A 20,793-nucleotide genomic window follows, 5' to 3' on the forward strand; every position below is an offset into this window, starting at 1 on the left:
ATTTCAAGGATGCCACCTCCCCCCCCCCCCCCCCCGGTTCCTGCCGGCCCGTGCACACACCCTCCTCATCCTCCCCCTGGCCCACGGCCCCCTCGCACACCTGCCGCCCGGGGCAGCTCCTGGAGCAATGGAGGGGCTGAGAATCAAGAGGCACCTTGGCGGGTGGGGGGGGGTCCCCCATGGGCACTTAGCCCTGCAGCCTCACTCCTGGTGGTGCCCCTCAGGCCCTGGCTTCCCAGCCAGCCTAGCTCCTTACGGCCCCCTCCCCACTGCCCGACAGGGGCTGCCCCCGCCATGATTTGGGGGTGTGTGTGTGGCCCTACACATCCATTGTCACTCTGACTCCAAACCTGGGGATCCCTGGGCACAGACACCCCCGGGGCGAAGGAGTTCGGATTCAGGCTCCACAGAGGGGCCAGCGCGGGGAGGGCCGATGTGCCCGGGCTGGCAGAGGGGAAGTCCCCAAGCCAGGCGCCGACTGATGGGCTTATATGGTAACGATGGCGCGCTGGCTCCCTCCCTGTCCCCGCAGCCGTCACGCCCACGGGCTGCTGGGGGCAGGTGGCATTAGTCAGCAAGCACGTTCGGGGCCATGCTAAGCCCTGCCCGGCCTGGGGCTGCCAGGCTCGTAAACAAGCAGCGCTTGTGCGTCTTACTCAGCATCAAAGGGCTGCGGCCCCAGGCCGCGAGGAGCAGGGATGACTGATAGGGGTGGGTGGGAGGCGAGGGGAGGGGGCTGGAGCTTCCCTCCAGGACAGTCACTGGGCTGGGTCCCTGCACAGGTGACCAGAGGCAATTCCCTGCCGGCACCACCAGGGGTCAGCACTGCAGGGGGCTATGGAGCTAGGCTGGCTCCTGGCCCCTTTCTGGGTGGTGGCCACACCTGACTGCTGCGGAGCCCCAGTGGGAGGAGGGGGCATGCTTTCAGCACAGGACGCCTGGGTTCCATTTGCGGGTCCGAGGAGTCCTGCCCCCTGTAAGGGGCAAATCAGGGTGGAGGCTCAAAAGAGCTTTATAAATGGGAGGCAGCATTGTCCAGTGGTTAGCTCAGAGGTGGGGGAGGAGTCAGGATGCCTGGGTTCTATTCCCCGCTTTGCCACTGACTCCTTGTGTGACCCTGGGGCAAGGCCCCTCTGTGCCTCAGTTTCCCTCTCTGTAGTATGGGGCCGCTGATCCTGCCCTGCCTCTATAACTTGCTTTGAGATTCTCGGAGGCAGGTACTCTGAAAGCAAAGTATCCCGTGGGCCACTGGGGGCCAACCATGGGAGAGGGCCCCGCCTGTCGCAGGGGATCCAGCCCCACCCGGCCCTCTGGAGCAGTGACCCTGATGCAGCTGGCCCTCCGGGCAGGCTAAGTGGGGATAGGTGGAGCAGGGGCCATTGTGTCACAGCAGAGAGGAGGCGGGAGGCCATCAGCTTTGGCTTGCGCCCGCGATCCAGTGGATGCTGGAGACAGAAGTGTGGGGACTTTGCAACTGAACTCCGGGCTGTCTCCAACGGCGCTGGGCACGGGGGCAGGGACTGGAGCCTGCAGCATCCAGGGCTGGCACAGCTGCAAAGTGGCACTGCCCTGTGGCGCCACCCTCTCCACTGAGCCCACCGCTGCACGGACCCGGGCTGGTGCCTGCCAGGGACTCAGTGGCTAAGCTCTGGCACGATAGGCTCCCGGAGCTGCCGCCGGGGGAACGGTCGCAGGCAGGCAGTGCCGCAGCCAAGCGCCCCGTGCCCTGGTGTATTTATACCCCTGGGATCAGCCCGTGAAACGGAGCGAGGGCGATCGGGTTACAGGATAGCGCGGACGTCACCCTCGAGGAGGGGAATGAGGCCAGCACAGTCCCCCATACCCAGTAATCGGGGTTAGGCCCTATCTCTGCCAGTGGCACCCCCCCCCCCCACCTTCTCCGCTTCCTCAGCTAGACGAAGGCTCCTGCGATCCTACCCACAATGCTCCCTTCCCCCCCAGGTGTCCCCTTGGCTGCCATCAGTCAAGTGTGTCGCGCTACCCCTCCCCCCAAGCCGGAAAGGTTTATAAGCCCTAAAATTTACACGTCTAGCAGCTGGAAACAACCTATTAAAGCAGGCGGCTCAGCTGTCCTTAGGGACGCCGAGCAGGGTGTGCGCAGCTGGGGAGTGTCTCACGTGGGATTAGCCAGATCATGCCAGCCTCATGCAGGGAGCGCCCGCTCCCATAGCCGGGACGGCGCCCGCCTGCTCTCTCTAGGCAGTGACTCCCCCATGCCTGCAGTCAGCGCAGGCCCCAAGCTCCTGAGGGGAATCCAGCTCCGGCCGCACCCAGGGCCGGCCCCTCTCCCTGCAGCCTGGGCCCCTTTCACGCCCCGCTGGCACCAGCACCTGCCCCCATGATCCTCCCTGGTCCTGGCTGCCAGAGCCCTTGGGTGCGATTCATCCCGGGAGCACGCCCTCCCCCCGCAGGGACCCGGCGGGCACGGCCGCCCGACACCCGCTGCCTATTTATAGGCAGGAGCCTGAACTACGGGCAGCCACAGCCGAGACCAGACTGGCCTGGCTCAGCCCCCCCCAGGGCCTGTTCACAACCCGAGCCCAGGACACGTGGCAGAGCAGTGCCCACAAGGGCAGAGCTGCTCCTGAACTGCCTCCAGGCAGACTAGAGGCAGGCCCCCCCACCGCAGCTCTGGCATTGTGCCAAGCACCCCCCTCCCCTTGCAGCTGAGGTTCACAACATGAAGTTCTCCTCTAGGCCTCTTCCACCCCCAAAGCCAAGGGCCACAGGGTCTGTGGATTCCCCTCCGTGGCCTTGGAGCCCCCAGGGCAGGCCCCCCGCTTTGCCTGTATTCTGGGAGGGTGCATGTGGCCCATTCGGGGCCATTTGGAGCTCAAATCAGCTGCTCCAAACTTGGGGCCTGCCCGTTGGGAGGAGGATCCAGCCAATCAGCCCATGCCCGCTCACCGTGCTGGAGGCAGAGCGCCCAGGGTAGCGGCTCAGAAGCGGACGCTGCCAGGGAGGAAACTTGACCCCAGTATTTAGCTTTATCACTGTCCGACTAGTGGCTAGACTGGGGCCCCTCGCGCCAGGCACTGCAGACCCAGCGCGAGAGACAGCCTTAAAGAGCTCAAAGGCTGAATAGAGCAGACACACACAGGGAAACTGAGGCACAGGGAGGGCAAGGGACTCACCCATGGTCCTGGAGCAGGTCAGTAGCAGAGCCAGGAAGAGAGCCCGGTTGTCCTGTGGCCCAGGCCCAGGCCTGCCCCACCGGACCTCACTAGGAGTAGAAGTGGAGGGGGGAGCCGGCAGGCCTCCAGGCTGCTGCTGTACCTCCCAATAGCTAAGCTTACGGCGCCCTCTGGGAGGCTCTGAGAGCTGCACGGAAGAATACCAGGGCCAGGAGCTTCACAATCCTTTTTCCAAGCCGGGGCCCTGCGGTGCCAATCCAGAGGCCCCACATCCGGTGCCAATCCGCACCCCCCTTCCCCAGCTGCCGTCCTCCTTAGCTCCTCGAAGCAGGACGGGAACCAACTAGGTATGCTTGAGGGGCTGTGAAAGGGCCCCACATGCCTCCATCCTTGTTGAACCGACCAGGAGACCCGTCACTTTCACAAGCAGCTCAACAGGTGGGTCGAGGCCTTGGGCTCCCACCCTTGCCGGGGTCGCTTTAACGACCCGAGCTGACCCTCCACCTGCAAGTTCTGGGCCCCCAGCAGAAAGGCGGCTGGCCAGCTCGCCCCCCTGTGCTCATGCCTGGCAGAGTTCAAGCTGTATTAACGAGCGCTGGAAACTCAGCGCAAGCACGGTAGCTGGGAACTTTCAGGATTCGAACAGCTGCGGTGGCCTGGGGTGAGCAGCTCCAACGCCCTGAAGGCCCACAAGGCTCTGAGATCTGCCAGCACACGCGGCAGCTAGAAACTGACAAGGAGCCGGGACATCTGGAGAAGGGAGGATACGGGGTCAGGGAGGCAGGGAATGGGGATAGGAACGGGCCAGGGCGCAAATCGAGGGCCGACTGGACCTGGAAAGCTCAACTGGGTCAGTGGGAACCTCTCACTCCCCTGGTGCAAACTAGGCATGATGCACTGAAGTCAGTGGGGTTACCCCAGTCTGACCGTGGACTAGGAAGGAAGATGATCCAGCCTCTGCGTTTCTATCACTGGGTCTAAGGACCCTCGAGGGCTACAGGAAAAAAGCGACTGGGAGCCTGGGAGCTCTGGGGGGCAGGACATTGGTCTGGTGTGTGTCTGTGCAGTGCCTAGTGCCATGGGGTCCTGGCCCATAGCTAGGGTGCCTGAGTGCTACCGTAATACACCTAATACATAACATACAGCGCCTAGCACAAGAGGGTCCTGGTCCATGACTGAGGCTTTAAGGTGCTACCATAATACACCTAATAAATAATAATAATTTTAGCCCTCTGATCCAGCAAAGCACTTAAGCCTGTGCTTAACTTGAAGCCCTGATTTCAAATGGGACTGCTCCCATATTTACAATTAAGCACGTGCTCAGGCCCCGGAATGCCTCACAGAGACCACCACCCTTTTCCTTGTTACTATGTGTGGTCGCTAACATACACATCTTTTAAATGAAGCGTCACATGTAATGCAAATAGGAAGGGGTCACCTCACCAGTGGGCTGCTGCCGAATAGGCCCCAGGAAGCAGGAGAACAGAAGACGTCTGTGGTGCTTTTTAATGTACCAAGCCACCCCGCAGCGCAGGGGGAAGCCCATTCGATTTTCAGATCGACTTTTTAAAAACAAAAACCACATGAGGAAAAAAAAGGCCAGAGAATTGCCTGTTAGGAGAGAGCATTGTCCAGTGAGCTCTGGGGGGCAGGGAGCGTCTCTTTGTTCTGTATCTGTGCAGCGCCCAGCACAATGGGGTCCCGATCCACGGCTGGGGTGCCTAGGTGCTACCGTAATACACCTAATAAAAGTGATCAGAACATAAGAGGGAGTCAGGACTCCTGAGATCTATCCTGACTTTTCCCACTGACTCACATAGACGTTGCTGCTAGACTGTGCCTCAGTTTCCCCACACGGAAGGGGCATGATACTTGCCTCCCTCTGGGAGACGCTTTAAGATCCTGGGTTGAAAGATGCTAGATGAGCCCGAAGCACTGACTTCCTCCAGCACACCCCGCTTTCCTCTGTGTCCCGCCGAGAGCTGCATCTCACCCTTGTGCTCATCCCCAGAGACAGAGCAGACCTCGTGCTGGGAACCTGTGGCGGTGGCGACATGGCAGCTCCCACTGTGAGTGACCCCAGCAGTGTCCGTGGATACAGTGAAGCGGCGATGCGGGTTTCTAGGAACTGTTTGGAAAGATCCTTCTTCCCTGGTGATTTATATCCAAAATCAAAGCCACGGGGGCCGGATAGGAAGATGCAGACAGGCCGTTCCTGCCCCCTCTGCCAGCCCCATCCCAAGAGATGGTCAGCGTAGCTCAGTACCGGGCCCGGTTCCTGGGGGTATCCCGCTAGCCGGAGAGGCTGAGAAGTCAGGACGGCGGCAGGGACGGTGGCTCGTCCTCATCAGAGTCGAACTCCACATTCTCGTCTTTCACCCACTTGCCGGAAGGGTCCTGGATCCAGCCTGAGCTGAGGGAAGGACAGACAGACAGAGAGTTACAAACACCAGGGCGGGTGGATGCCAATTTAAGAAGACTGAAGGATGGTGCTAAGGAGATGGTTTCTCTACTGACAGGGCCAGGATTCCTGGGTTCTATAACCAATTCTGTCAGTGCCAGTCACTCCATCCCACTCCCTGTGCCTCAGTTTCCCTCCACCTGTGAAGCCATCCCTTTGTAAAGCATTTGGAGATGGACGGGCGAGGAGCGCTGTGCGGGACTGCATGCATGAGAGCCCAAGAACTAGATGGGCAGAGCCATGGAGGAGAGATGGTAGGTTAAACCCCCGGGCTGGCCCCCAGCAAGGGGCTGGATGGGACTTAGGGGGCTTTTCCCTTTGCTGAGTGTTGAGATGAGCTCCTACCCCTCAGCCCCAGGGATCGGACCCCTGCCGATGCACCCTGCTGCTCTGCGGGGAACAGGCAGAAGCCAGCTCACCTCCTGAGCAGGAGATAGTGCTCCAGGGCTTGGCGCTTCTCAGGGCTGATGGCTCCAGGCTGGGCAGACAAGGAGGATTTTCTTTTGCTGCTTCTCTTGATCCTCGCAGCAGGTTCCTTCTGCAAGTCTAGAATGAGAAGAAAGGCATGAGATGAGGCCGTGAGGCCTTGGAAGGTCGGGATGGAGCATCGCTGCCCACCGGCACCTCCGCGGAGAGCTCATCACCTCTGTGGACACGCTTAGTTCCGAGCCAAACTGGCAGCTCACGGGAGGCTGAGATCAGGGAGCTCATGTGACGGGGTAATGGCGCTTTGCATTTCTACAGTGATCTGTAACGCCGCTCACAAACCTGAATGACAACGACGAATGCACCCCCCTCCCCCGGGAAACCAAGGCCTGGGGATTTGCCCCAACGCAACATAGCAAATCAATGATGGGGAGAGTAAGAACCCAGGGTCTGGACTCCCAGCCCCTCCCCACCGCCCACTCTAACCACTAGACCCTACTCCCCTCCCAGAGCTGGAGATAGAACCCAGGGAGTCCTGACTCCCAGCCCCATCCCCCACTCTAATGACCTCCTGGGATAAGAACCCAGGAGTCCTGCCTTCCAGCCCCCCCCACTGTAAGCAGCAGACAACAGCAATGGAATTTCCCGAAGATTGCAGAAACATACGAGCCGCTGCAGTGAGACAGGCGAATGGTCGATTTAATTGTCCCCAGGTGCCTCAGTGGAAGGGGCAAGACCCCAGAGCCTCTCAGGCTGGTACCTGCTCGAGGGCTGGCGTGTCCAGGAAGCCGCGTGGAGTGGGGGGTGTCCACAGCAGCACATCCCTCTTCACCTCTCGCCATGGAGCTTCCCGGCTCTGCTGGCTGCTTCCCAACGGCACTCCCGAAGGCAGCGGGGGCAGCAGGCTCCGTCCTAGAAGAACTAACGCTTGAGCCGCTGCCATCGGGCCTAAAACAGACAGCAGGTCTCCTGAGACTAGTGGCGACCAGCTGCCCGCTGGGCACAGCCACAGTAACAACCAGGGATGGTATCTTGCTCTCTAGAGCCCCATCCGTCAGAGGACCCCAAAGTGATTTCTGGACAGGGAGTAACCCGCACAACTCCCCACATAAGGAAAATAAATATTATCCTTGTGTTACAGATGGGGAAATTGAGGCACGGAGGGGAATTGGCCAAGTCAGTGGCACAGCTTGACACAGAACCCAGGAGTCCTGACCCCCAGTTCCCTGTTCTAACCACCAGACCCGCTCCCCTCCCAGATCTGGGAACAGAACCCAGAAGGCCTGACTGCCAGCCCCCCTGCTCTAACCACCAGACCTCACTCCCCTCCCAGAGTTGGGAAGAGAACCCACGCATCATCTCTCCTAGTCCTCTGCCCTAACCACCTAGGGCTGGGAACAGAAGTCAGGTCCCCTGCTCTGACCATTAGCCCACACTCTCTTCTCAAAGCTGCTGCCTTCACGTGATACACATTCTGCTGCTGAAATATAAAGCAGGCACAGAAGAGACTTGCAATCCCCCGCTCTGAAACTATTCCCACTACACTCGGCACCTGGCCCACCAGGAAATGATCAGCTTAAGGATTCAGGGCCAGATCCTCAGCTGGGGTAAATCAGCACCGTACCATGGACGTCCACAAAGCTATGCTAACTGACACCCACTGGGCGAATGGCCCTTACAGAGGAACAGAGCAGAAAAGCCTGCTGCGAGCAGATGTCCAGCAGATGGTGGCGCTACCCTGCAACAAATGCCTTGCCAAGGCAGTGCCTGGCTCTCGTACCATCCCCCGACGCCATGGCGAACCCTCGACCCACGCTGGCAGGGAACGCATAGGTATTACCTGTTTCTTCGGCAGCAGCTGTTATAAGGAGAGGCTTTCAGCAAAGCATTCTGGGCAATCTTCCTGGTCTGAGCCAGCAAGGGTGCAGGGCACGCAAGATCCTAAGGAAAACACAGACAAGCTCAGCACAGCCAGCCGGGTAAAGGTCATGGGAGGGGCTCCCATAGGGCACACGTGCCAACCTGCGTGCCCGCCTCCTCTGCCCGCAGGAACTCCTGCTGCCGCCGCTTCTGCACCTCAGTCTCGCGCGACCGCTTCTTTCCGTAGAACGTCTGCAGGCCTGGGACACAGAGAGACACAGACACAGGTAATCCAGGCAGTGAGACTCTCGCCAAGCAGTCTGCCACCCAGCCGAGGTTACATTGCCAAAGGGCTGCCGGTTTGGGGTGGCACGGACTGCCACCTCCCGCTGTGTCTCAGGAGGATGGATGGATGGCTTTGAGCAATCCAAGCAGTGTGAAGGTCCAAACCTCGCTGGGTCATCTCAGTCTGTCCTTCTCCCAAGGCAGACAGACAGCTCCAGGCAGCTCACCCCTGAACGGCACCTCTCTAAATGGCATCATGGGGCTCATGTCTATTGTCTGATGCTCCAGAGCGTAGGTTCTGGAGGGAATCAAGCTGGGCTTCAGCTGATCTCTAACTATTAGACACCAGGAAGAGACCCATGTGAGAGGCAGATTATCCCACATCTGCTACTCACACCTGCCTCTGAAGCACCTGGTGCTGGCCACTGTCAGACTGAGGATACTGGCCGAGAAGGACCTTGGGTCTGATCCAACCTGGCAGTTCTGTCGGTGATAAGACAGTTCTTCTACCTCCCAGCACCGCCAACTGCCCCTGAGCTTTGGGAGTGAAGCTGGACTCTTCTTTCCTCCTGCACCATCTCCACTACCCAGAGTCTGCAGCTCCCTGAGCAACTGAGCCCTTAGGGCTGACTTACTAGCTACGTGTTTCTTGCCGGCCCTATGGACCGTCAGCATGTCAAGCGTGTCGAAGACCGGACGGTGGAAACATACTGTGCAGGCGTATCTGAGAGAGAGAGGAAAGACAGTCATATCAAGCCAGGAGCATCTCCCCCTCACGCACACCTACGAGGACAGATGGGCCCCCCCAGCCCTTCTTATCAGCGTTAAGAGACACAGCGCAGTTGGTAACACTGGGCTGGAAGAGACACTAGTTACATCCACTAGAATAAATGACCATGATTCTCAGATTCACCCAGCGCAGTAGGACCTCTATGAATCTAACTGGCCGAGGCTCTCAAAGCACAGGCAGCCAAGTTAAGCGTTACTGCCCACATCTTACCCATGGGGAAACGGAGTGATTTGCCCAATGAGTCAATGACAGAGCTGGGAAGAGAACCCAGTGTCCTGACTCCCACTCCAATGCTCTGGATGCTGGACCACATACCCTCTGTTTTGTTGTCCCCAGTTTGCAGTTGAGGAAACAGGTCAGGACAACGTAAGTGACAACCAAGGAGAGTCAAGAACTGAACCCAAAATTCCTGGCTCCGTGGCCACTGGACCGTGCTCATTCTCTGACAAACATCCGAAAGTCTGAATGCCGAGCCAACCGGTCTGAGTGTGTAATATTAGCCAGAGGCTCTCTTGGGGGCGTGTGGCTCTTTTACATCTGAAGGGAAGTGGGAACTGCAAAGCCAAAATGAAAACTAAACTAAAAAAACCCAGATCAGCCTCAATATACAGCCCAGATTCCAGCTTTTGGTGGTGTTTGAAATCCAAACCTGGATCTGGGTCTAACTTTTACAGATCGTCCCTATTTTTATAATAGGCCTGAGCAAAACATTCCTGACTGCTGGGGCCTTGGAAATCCAGATCTTAATTTAATAACAAATAACAACCCCTAGCTAGCTCTTATCTAGGGCTTTTCATCAGTAGAGCTTGATAAAGGAAGAGCAGTATTGTTATCCCCATTTTACAGATGGGGAAACTGAGGCACAGAGCGACGAAGGGATTTTCCCAAGGACACCTAGCAGGCCTGTAGCAGATCAGGGAAGAGAACCCAAGTGTCCTGATTCCCACTCCAGTACTCTGTGCATTAGGCCACACTGCCAATTTTGCAGCTTCAGTCCCCAGAATAAATAAATACACTAATTAATGAATTGAACTGATTCAAAGGGTCATAGTTCAATGTGGGCTTTAGGCTGAGGTTGGATTTTATTTGACCCGATCCTTATGGCATACGGTCTTCTCAGAACCACGTCGCTTGCTGTCGAATGGATCTAACGCACCTGCCGTTCCTTAGCAGCAGCGCCTCGTCCTCCGGGATGTAGTTTGCCAGCAGATCTGCAACTCTTCTTTTCTGAATAAATGACCAGGCCACATTACAGAGGAATCAATCTCTCTGGTGTAGGCAGCAGAGCAACTGGCATCAGTGTGGCCATAGATGAATAACAACAACAATCTCTGGCTCTTATCTAGCGCTTTTCATCCGTGGGTCTCGGAGCGCGTTACAAAGGAGGCTGGTAGCATTATCATCATTTTACAGATGTGGAAACTGAGGCACAGAGTAGGGCAGTGACTTGCCCAAGGTCATCCAGCAGGCCAGTGGCAACGCTGGGAATAGAGTCCAGAGCAGCAAGGATGAGGAGCGGGGGGAGGCAGGAGCCAGAGGCCGAGAAGTGTTGGGGTGGTTGGAGAGTGACAGCACCAGGGGCCGAGAGGTGTTAGGGGGATCACCCTGGGGATGGGCGAGTGGCAGGGGGCGTGTGTTGGGGGGAGCAGGGGAGTGACTCGGGGGTTGAGAGGGAAGCTTGGGGACTGCTCTGGGGCTGGGAGGCAGTGGGCGGGTTGGAGGTGCCAGGGGGCGGGGAGTTGAGGGGATTGCTCTGGGGATGGGGGTTTGGGGAGAGCTGGGGAGGGGTCGCGGGAGCTGGGAGGATTGGGGGGATCACTCTGGGGCTGTGGGGAGCAGGGGGGCTGTGGGGGGACTGAGGAGGAGTCGGGGGGGGTCACTCTGGGAATGGGAGGCTGGGGAGTCGGGAGACAGGCGGGATCGCTCTGGGGATGTGAGGAGCCAGGGGGGCGGGGAGCAGAGGGGCTCTGGGGGCGCTGAGGAGGAGTCGGGGGGTCACTCTGGGGATGGGGGGGCTAGGAGGAGTCAGGCAGGATCACTCTGGGGATGGGGGGCTAGGGGGAGTTGGGGGGGCAGGGTGCAGGGGAGTTGTGGGGGGGCTGAGGAGTCGGGGGGTCACTGGGGATGGGGGGCTAGGGGGAGTCGGGCAGGATCGCTCTGGGGATGTGAGGAGTGGGGGGGCGGGGAGCAGGGGGGTTGAAGGGGACTGAGGAGTCGGGGGGTCATTCTGGGGATGGGGGGCTAGGGGGAGTCGGGCAGGATCACTCTGGGGATGTGAGGAGCCAGGGGGGTGGGGAGCAGAGGGGCTCTGGGGGCACTGAGGAGGAGTTGGGGGGTCACTCTGGGGATGGGGGGGCTAGGGGGAGTTATCACTCTGGGGATGGGGGGAGCCGGGGGGGGCGGGGAGCAGGGGGGTTGGGGGGGACTGAGGAGGAGTCGGGGGGTCACTCTGGGGATGGGGGGCTAGGGGGAGTTGGGGGGCGGGGAGCAGAGGGGCTCTGGGGGCGCTGAGGAGGAGTTGGGGGGTCACTCTGGGGATGGGGGGGCTAGGGGGAGTTGGGCAGGATCACTCTGGGGATGGGGGGAGCCGGGGGGGCGGGGAGCAGGGGGGTTGGGGGGGACTGAGGAGGAGTCGGGGGGTCATTCTGGGGATGGGGGGGCTAGGGGGAGTCAGGCAGGATCACTCTGGGGATCGGGGGCTAGGGGGAGTTGGGGGGGCAGGGTGCAGGGGAGTTGTGGGGGGGCTGAGGAGGAGTCGGGGGGTCGCTCTGGGGATGTGAGGAGCCGGGGGGGGCGGGGAGCAGAGGGGCTCTGGGGGGGACTGAGGAGGAGCCGGGGTCGCTCTGGGGATGGGGGGGCTAGGGGGAGTCAGGCAGGATCACTCTGGGGATGGGGGGCTAGGGGGAGTTGTGGGGGCAGGGTGCAGGGGAGTTGTGGGGGGGCTGAGGAGGAGTCGGGCAGGATCGCTCTGGGGATGTGAGGAGCCGGGGGGGGCGGGGAACAGAGGGGCTCTGGGGGGGACTGAGGAGGAGTCGGGGGGTCATTCTGGGGATGGGGGGGCTAGGGGGAGTCAGGCAGGATCACTCTGGGGATGGGGGGCTAGGGGGAGTTGGGGGCGCGGGGTGCAGGGGAGTTGGGGGGGGCTGAGGAGGAGTCGGGGGGTCGCTCTGGGGATGTGAGGAGCCGGGGGGGGGCGGGGAACAGAGGGGCTGTGGGGGGGACTGAGGAGGAGCCGGGGTCGCTCTAGGGATGTGGGGAGTCGGGGGGGCGTCGCTCTGGGCACCGGAAGCGTCCAGGGCAGCCCTGCGGAGCCCCCCCCCCCTATTGGTACTGCGGAGCCGGGGTGTCCGACCCCACTGCTCAGCCCAACCCGCCCCGCCCCGGCCGCTCACCTGCAGCACATTCAGCTGGCCCGAGTCATCCCCCTCCCGCTTGAAGGACATGGCGGCGCTCCGCGACCCCCGGCCGCGGTAACCATGGGAACTGAGGCCACACAGCACTTCCGGTTTGGTTCTCTTCCCGGACCACCCATCCCAGCATGCCTCTGGGCGCTCCGCGCGGATAGGCCCCTTGGGCTAAAACTCGCATGATGCATTGAGATGGTTAGAGGAGGCGGGGCATGATGGGAAATGTAGTCCCGGATCCTGGCCCCTCTCCGCCTAGGCGAGGCTTGTGGCGGGGCTGGGCGGAATGTTCCCCGCTGTGCCACCTCTTTGGCCCCAGAGGGGCGGAGCATGGTTATGGGGTGGGGGGAGCTGCCAGGGATCCTGGGGGGCAGGCAACTAGCCAGGGAGAGACTACATGTCCCAGAGGCCTTTGCGCGGGTGGGAAGGAAGGGGGCTGGCACCGCTCTGCTCAGTTGTTCGGGGCCAGCTGAGCGACACACTCGGCTGCGTGTTGCGGACACTGGCTGCTCTCCAGGGGAGGGGCCGCTGGAGGGTGGCTGGGTCCGTGGGAGCGGCTGGGTTCCTGGGGAGGGGGAAATTGCCCCTTCCCCCGAGTAAAGAAGGAGCTGGGGAGGGGACAGAGAAGATTGAGGAGACCCCCCTGTATCCCTCTCTGGCGTGACGGGTGAGCAGGAAATTGGGGGACCCCCCTTCCATCCCCTCCCCCACCCGTGCAGAGTGGGTTTTGCTGTGTGGGGCGGAAATTGGGGCCCCCCCCCCGCCTGTGCCCTGGAGTAAAGGCTGAGGGAGGGGAGAACAAGCAGGAAAGCAGAGAGACCTTTGTGGGGGGCTCAGAGTGGGGGAGCCCTGGCCTGGCTGGGAGGCGCATTGTTTACTCTGCCCGAGGGGGGTCCTGCCATGAGCACCCCTCAGGAAAGCCCCTCCAGAGCCCAGGCACCTCTGCTGCCCGCACTGGTGCCCCACTGACTGGGGGGGAGGGATGGCCTCCCCATCCAGGCAGGGGTCCCCTGGAGGGGCTGGGCTGCTCTGCGGCAGCAAGACCCGGTCCTACGGCAGCCTCGTCAAGTCAATGTGCTCCCCGGTGAGGGAGAGGAGGGTGGAACATCGCCTGGAGCCGGGGGACACCTTGCAGGGGCTGGCGCTCAAGTATGGGGTCACGGTAGGTCTGCGCGGCAGCTTTCTATTGCGATCTGGGGGGGTGTAGGTAACCTGGCAGGAGGGACTCAGTGAGGTCCCATGGTTAGAGCAGGGGACAGCGTACCCGACTCCTGGCTTCTCTTCCTAGCTCTGGCAGGGGACTGGGGTCTTGTGGATGGAGCAGGGAACTGGAAGCCAGGTCTCCTGGGTTCAGGGTGGATTTGATTTAAATTAAATTGATTTAAATCGTTATTTAAGGTTTCAGAGTAGCAGCCGTCTTAGTCTGGATCCGCAAAAAGAACAGGAGTACTTGTGGCACCCTAGAGACTAACGAATTTATTTGAGCATAAGCTTTAGAAGAAGCGGGCTGTAGCCCACGAAAGCTTATGGTCAAATAAATTTGTTAGTCTCTAAGGTGCCACAAGTACTCCTGTTCTTTTATCGTTATTTAAATCACTAGTCAGGAAGACTTGATTTAATCATGGATTTCTACATAAAAGTGCATTCTTGTTGGTTGTTATAACCTTAAGACATATTCTTCACAACTCCAAGATAGATGTAGGTTTCATTTTTAGAAGGTACACACTAGACATTTTTAAAGTGATTTATTTAAAAAACTTTTCAGATGAGTTTTACAGCTATGTCAGAGAATGAATGACTGTTTGGTTATTTCATTTACCAAAGATAATTGAAGCAGATATGTATGCAGTCATTGGGAGGTGAACTATCTCCAATTCAACAGGTTACTCATTAATATTTGGAGGATTTTCTTGCCAGGTTGTATTAGGAGGAGAACATCACCAGACAGACATTGAAATTATTTTATTTAACTAAAACAATAATGTTATGTATTCTGGATTTTTTTCTTCAATAGCAAACATAATATTTTAACAAAACAAGCGTATGAATTTTTGAATTTAGTTAAATATTCAAGTTTTTTTAAAATTAGGTTTGTTTTTGTTAAAATTGTTTTTAACTAAAATAGATAAATGAAATATTAAAAAAAAAACAAAAACCAAAAATTAAATCGACTGTGTCAGCCAGGTCAACATGAGAAACTTAAAATTTTGGCTTCTGCAGCTAACTTAGTCATCTTCACCTTCATTTTCCTGTTCATAACCTGGAAAAGAAAAACAAGCTTTCCTGCTTTTTCAGGTCCCAAACGATTTCTCAATTTGGAATGAATTAGTCCAAAGGAAGAAAATATTCTTTCTACACCGTCAGTCTCTGAATCCAAGTGCTTAAGTGACTTCCACCAGTTCACTGGTGTGACTTTCTTTAAAACGTCATCAGCAAACATATTTCTTGAATGGTTCTTATTCCCAAACTGGTTTCTTTTACGGCCTTCTGTCATTATAGGTTTTCCCTTCTAGTGAGAGAATGGTATGGTAGATCTCAAATCAATGAAGGCTACCCTCAGAAAGACCTCAAGACTTCTGGAATATGCTGCTCAAACAGTTTCACTTTTATTTATACTGCCTGTCCCTCCCTTCTCATATTTATCTCCATACTTCTTCTCCTTGTCCAGATCTATTCCGCCCCCAACAATCTTCTGTTCACTGAACTTTTTGAAACTTTGCACTTTTAGAGAGAGATAAGGGATTGACTCTGTGTACACAAATTTGCAGAGGGACAACAGGGTTGAGGTCTGTTATTTCTCACCTCTATATATTATTTATTTATTTAAAAACATTTTTGCTGTTAACAAGCATGTTACCTCTGGAGACACAAATCCACAGTTTGAGAACTGCAAAACTAATGGTATCTTCTAGACTGAGCACTGAGTCCCATTGCGTAGATAGAAAGATTAACCTAAATAACCTATACAGAAGCCCCTGGAACCCCATCAGATTGGGTTCCTAATCCATGAACTATTGGAACTCATTTACAAAACTTTTCTTAAACATTACATGAATATATTGTCTCATACTATAGAATTAGAATTTATAATCCCTATTCCATGATGAGATACCTTTGAGCTATAATGTATCTTAACAGTTTTTTTCCTCAAAAAGCATTTTATAAAAAAAAATCTGATTTAAATAAAAAAAAATCCAATCTTTTTGATTAAAAAAAATAAATGATTGATTTGTATCCACCCTGCCTGGGTTCTAGTCCCCACTCTGGGCCTCAGTTTCTCTATTACAAAAAACAAGCTATTGCTATTGCCCTATCTTTGGTAAAGCACTAGCTATCTGATAGGACTGGTGAATGCTCCCCAATCCACCAGCTCTCCAATTCCAAGCCCTCCTGAGGACGCTCTTAAGTGATCCCCTCAAGAAATGTGCAAAACAAGCAATTATATCTGAAGAGTGAATCCTTCCCCTGGGTTTCCTAACGCGTCCTGGCTTCCCTTCTTCCCCTTGTCGGCCCTGAATCTGCAGCGTGGGTCCGGATTGATTTCCACCCCATTTTTTTGTACAGTGCTTGGTGTGTCTTGGACGAGGAACTCTGCCAAAGCACTTAGCGTTACCGCTTTTTGGTTTTGTTTGCCGAGCATCTGGGGTGAAGCAGGGAGGGTCGTGTCATGAGCACCCCTAAGAAAAGGGGCACTGACAGGAGTCACCCCTCCAGAGTCCAGGCACCTCTGATCCTCCTAGAGTGGGGACTCCTGGTTCTTGGCTGAGGCTACTACAATACACATAATGAATCCTAAGAATTGATACAGCTCTAGAGCAGAGCCAGGGGCTTGGCTGCGAAATCAAAGACACGGTCCCCGCCCCTAGGACTCTACAATCCAGCACCCTGATCATGGAACTCTGAGCGGGCACCCCACTGGTGTTCCTGGGCTGTGGGGGTATGGGTGGGTGCATGGGGAGGCTGAATGTCTGGAATCTCATGCAGGACCAGGGCTGAGGGCTCTGACCCTGCACTTGCCGTCTCCTCTCGGTCCCCTGTCTGTGCGGCTGCCTCCCTGTGAAGCTGATGTGACCCTGGAAATGTGCACACACAGTCACGCCCTTTCTCATTTCCTGTTTTTGCAGCTTTCTGTTCCCGTGGCTCTCACGGGGGATCAGTTTCTGCTGCAGAAATCCCCCTGGTGGTTGGAGCCAAAGCCTGCCCCGGTATCACCTCCGGCCTGGGCCTGCATATGTGGTCAGGCAGCAGGCGGCTGTTGAGTGTCTCTGGGAGCGTAGCAGTTTGAATCTTGACAGGCCCCACAGCCTGACAGCACCAGTTCAGTCTTCCCTATGAGACATGCATGCTGCCCCCTGCTGGTGTGCTCCTGCCCTGCAGCTGGAGCAGCCGGGAAAGCGGGGAGCTGGCTCTGGGGCTGCCAGCCAGGGGGGGCCAGCTGTGTTTGTGTGACAGATGCTGAGAACCTGCCAGTTTATTTTGCAGGAACCCAACAAGCCGCCAGTCAGGCGGAAGGGAGGGTCTTTCAGTCTCTGGGCTGAAGTCGCGGCATGTGCCATGGTGATGGACTCCCAGCCTGTCTCCATCCACCTCTGGCTGAGTGTAGGAGACAGGCGGGGTGGACCAGCTAGCACACTTAACAATGGCATGTCTCTCTCCCTGCCAGTGGGACAGCACAGTCCTTGCCTGGCTGCATTGAACATCATCCTCCAGGGGCTTGGTCAGTTTCCCTCCCCTTCCCTCCCGGCATTCAAGTTCCAGCAATGCCCTAACCCTTCTCCCTGCCAGCGTGAGCCCGGCACCCGCAGCCCAGATCACGTCATGCACACGCTTGCCCTCATTGCTCTATTTGCCTACTGGTGTCCTCCACCCCAGAGGTGGCTGCATTTCGGTGGCACCGTGATATTAGGTGTCCAGTCTGCAGTGGAGCTTTAGGGAACAAGCCCCGGATCAGAGGCGGCAGTTCTCTTGTTTGGTGTATAGAGATGGGGGTTGGTGACGTGTGTCCCAGGCCTGGAGGGGTTACAGGTGCTTGTGGTCTCTTCCCAGATGGAGCAGATCAAGCGGGTGAACCGGCTGTACACCAGTGACTCCATCTTCCTCAAGACGACACTGCACATCCCCATCCTGGTGGAGCCCAAGCAGATGGCGAATGGCTTAAACCTGGAGGAAGAGGAGGTGGAGGAAGGAGCCAGGCAGCCCCCCACGGGAGAGGAGAAGCCGGTGCTGAAAAACGGTTCCATGACCAGCACAGGCACCCCCCCCCGCCACGACCTCTCGGCCATGGATTTCTTAAGGAAGCTCGACTTGGAGATCAGCCTGTCCAAGAAGGCTGCGGTGAAGAAGCTGCGGGAGCGGGAGATCGCGTGAGTGCTACCTTGAGGTTACTGTAGCGCTAAGTAACTAACGCGGTGCCCGGGCTGTATGGGCAGGGAATCGATCCCCAGACCTGCTGCTCTGACTCGTAGGCCCCTGCCAACTGTGCTAAAGGAGAATCTCTGCTGGCTGCCCTTGGGTTAGTGCTTATATCCTCTGTGGGGCTGCTACAGGCGAGGTGACCCCACGACTGCCAACTGCCTCCTACAGGGGCTGCAGTGATGCCTGAGCACCCCCAGCTCAGGTTTTACGTGCTCCTTTGTGGGGAGGGAGAAATTAAAACCCCATTGGATCAGGCGCTGTGCTCGTCAAACTAAAAGAGCCCAGCGCCATGTCCTGCCCCATAGCCTGCTCCTCCCCCCTCCCCCCAAGAAACACACTTACCCGGGGGTCCCCAAGGCTGACGGGCGGTGCCCTGGCAGGGGGCTGTAGTGAAGGGAGGTCGGCCGGTGGTGGGAGAGTGAGGGGCCGTTCATTGCTGATGGGGCGGAGGTGACGTAGCCCCAGGCTTTGGCTTCGCCCCCGCGTGACCAGGTGAGTACAGGTGCCATCGGCGGCTGTGCGCAATGCTCATGGGGACTGGGAGGGGGGAATAGAGACGCGTGCGCGGTGGGGAGTTCTCTGAAGGCGACGAACAGCCGCACACGGCAACGTGGACACACACCGACACGTTTGCTTTGACGCTGTTTGTTCCTGGGGCCCCTCCTTCCCCTGCTTCATCTCCTAGCGGCGCTGTGCAGGCAAGAGATTAGAGCCAGGAAATGGTGTCCTGCCGGGCGCGTGCCGCTCGCTGCGGGGCGGGAAGGAATTCACGGGGGGTCCTGGGATGTTTCCTGGGTTTCTCCAGGGAAATGGCCGTTGGTCGCTGTTGGGGGAGGGGGAGATGCTGGGTTGGATGGGGCCTGGGTCCGATCCAGGCTGTCAGCACCTGCCTCCCTGTGGCTCGCGGGGCAGAGCTCCCTGTGCTGCTGGAAACGGGGATCAGTTACTTTCCTCCCTTCTGTGCCGTGCTGCAGGGGGGTTAAACAGCCAGCGCGTTAGCTCAGGGCGCAGCCAGTCCCCAGTCGGCTGCTGTATAGAGAATGCCCTTCTCCTGGCCTGGGAGTCTGACGCAGCTGGGCCTCTGAGGACTGCCTTAGGGGAGCTGGTTGGGCTAAGGACCAGGCCACTGCTTGCCATTGACTAGCTCTGAGGCCACTAGAGGGCGCCGTTGCCTGCGTTGAAGATCTCTGCAGTTCCTATCCCAGCTAGGGTGACCAGACAGCAAGTGTGAAAAATCCGGACGGGAGTGGGGGGTAATAGGAGCCTATATAAGACCCGCAGCCCCCTCCTACCCCAGCCCTGGGCCCCGGTCCCCCAGCTTGGCTAGTGCCCCTCAATCCTGACCCGCAGCCCCCTCCTACCCCAACTCTGGGCCTCTGTCCCCCAGCTTGGCTAGTGCCCCTCAATCCTGATCCACAGCCCCCTCCTACCCCAGCCCTGGGCCCCTGCCCCCCAGCTTGGCTAGTGCTCCTCAATCCTGACCCGCAGCCCCCTCCTACCCCAGCCCTGGGCTCATCCCCCAACCTCAGCTGTGCCAGTGTCCCTCAATCTCAGCCCACAGGCCCAGCAGTCCCAGCCCATGGCATCCTCCCCCCAGCTCTGCTGATTCACTCCAGCCCTAGGTTACTTTGTTGCTTTGAACAAAGATTCCCACAGGGATTATACAGGCCTCCTTGCGCCCTCCCCATCTGTACTGTCACCTCTGGGACCCCCCTCCCCGCCCTGGCCCCATGTGTCTAAAGGGGGCTCTTCCCTGGATCCTTCCCAGCCCCAGCAGAGGGCGCTGTGCCAGTTCAGCCACCCCCGAGCAGGGCACGGCTGGGGGGATCCCTGAGCAGGGCGCGTCCGCGATGGCCACTCCCTGTCCGAGATCTAACCCCCTCCTGTCTCCCCACAGAATCGCCAGGGCCGAGCCAGGAGCCAGCAGGACCGTCTCCTATCAGAGCGAGCCCTCGCCTCACGCTCAGCAGCGCGCCCTGCTGGGCCCCGTGCCGCTCACCAAAACCACCCGGGCCGCCACTCTGCGGGACCAGGAGGACGAGATCTTCAAGCTCTGATGGGCGGAGCCTTCTTTTCCCCATGGACTCGCCTCTCCCCTCCTAGCAGGCGCGTCCAGCCACGGGGGGGTGGGAGGGGCAGCGCAGGGTTTGTGATGGCCCTGCCAGGGGGACCCGGACGGCGCTGAGGCCCTGATCCTGGCAGGAGCCTGCGTGAGTCCTCCAGCTGCCCCCGCCTTTGCACCAATCTGCGGAGGGATGGGCTGGCTGCAGAGGGAGCAGTGTATGGGGGACGTTCTGCGGCTGGGGGGGGCGTGCACAGAGGGGTGTTATGGGGGTGACTGGCAGAGCGCCCCCTTGGGGCGGGGGAGTCTCGGCGACACGCTCTAATGCCCAGCGTTTTCTGCGCTGCTCTGCTCTTCGCTGGCCTTTCCCACGGCCGGGCTCTGAGCTCCCCGTCCCAGCGCGCCAGCCTCTCCCTGTCCCATCCCGTCAGGTCACCGTGTTCGGAGACAGCCCCGTTGCCTGCAACCCCCTTGGGTCTCCTTGGCTCCCCTGCTGAGACTTTAGGGAAAGGCCTCGGGATAAGGTCCTCAGCCCGGCCCCCCCAATCATCTACTGATGCCCCTCAATCCCGACCCGCAGCCCCCCTGCTCTTCCTGTTGTGGGACCTTGACCTGTTTCTAAATAAAACAGGCGCCTTCACAAGCCTGACGTCCTGGGGGGTGTCAGGACCCTCGGCAGCTGATCCCATAGGACGCCTGGCAGGCAAGAGTCATCGTCGCCTGCAGCTCCCGCTGCCAGCGAGCCCACATGGGGTCGGGCTCTCGGGGCCCAGCTCCCACACGGGAAGGGCTCAGCATCCGCTGTGCTGAAACCCAGCCCCTTGGGCCTGAGCTGAAATCCACCCGAGTCTTTCCATTGACCTCTGGGGTGGGGCCTGGCATGGGGGCCGAGGGGGCAAATTCCATACGCTGCTTGGCTTCCTTGCCCTGAAAGC

At 58.3% G+C, this 20,793-nt stretch overlaps 2 protein-coding genes across 2 annotated transcripts; one reads left to right on the forward strand and one right to left on the reverse strand.

Moving 5' to 3' along the window:
* Window positions 1–4,645: 4,645 nt before the first annotated feature.
* Window positions 4,646–12,501, reverse strand: SCNM1 (sodium channel modifier 1). Its single transcript, XM_065420301.1, has 8 exons — window positions 12,370–12,501; window positions 10,134–10,204; window positions 8,823–8,911; window positions 8,065–8,162; window positions 7,883–7,983; window positions 6,803–6,990; window positions 6,036–6,162; window positions 4,646–5,568 (listed from the first exon to the last, which is right to left on the reverse strand). Exons 1-8 carry the CDS (start codon window positions 12,418–12,420, stop codon window positions 5,469–5,471), a joined length of 825 nt encoding a protein of 274 aa, XP_065276373.1. The 5' UTR covers window positions 12,421–12,501; the 3' UTR covers window positions 4,646–5,468.
* Window positions 12,502–13,363: 862 nt separating this feature from the next.
* On the forward strand, window positions 13,364–19,853 carry LYSMD1 (LysM domain containing 1). The gene is given in 3 exon segments (XM_065420286.1): window positions 13,364–13,543; window positions 17,428–17,748; window positions 19,710–19,853. Coding segments are annotated over 3 exon segments (645 nt in total).
* The last annotated feature ends 940 nt before the right edge of the window (window positions 19,854–20,793 follow it).

Source organism: Emys orbicularis, chromosome 20, assembly GCF_028017835.1.
Source record: "Emys orbicularis isolate rEmyOrb1 chromosome 20, rEmyOrb1.hap1, whole genome shotgun sequence".
In the NCBI taxonomy this organism is placed as follows: Eukaryota; Metazoa; Chordata; order Testudines; family Emydidae; genus Emys; species Emys orbicularis.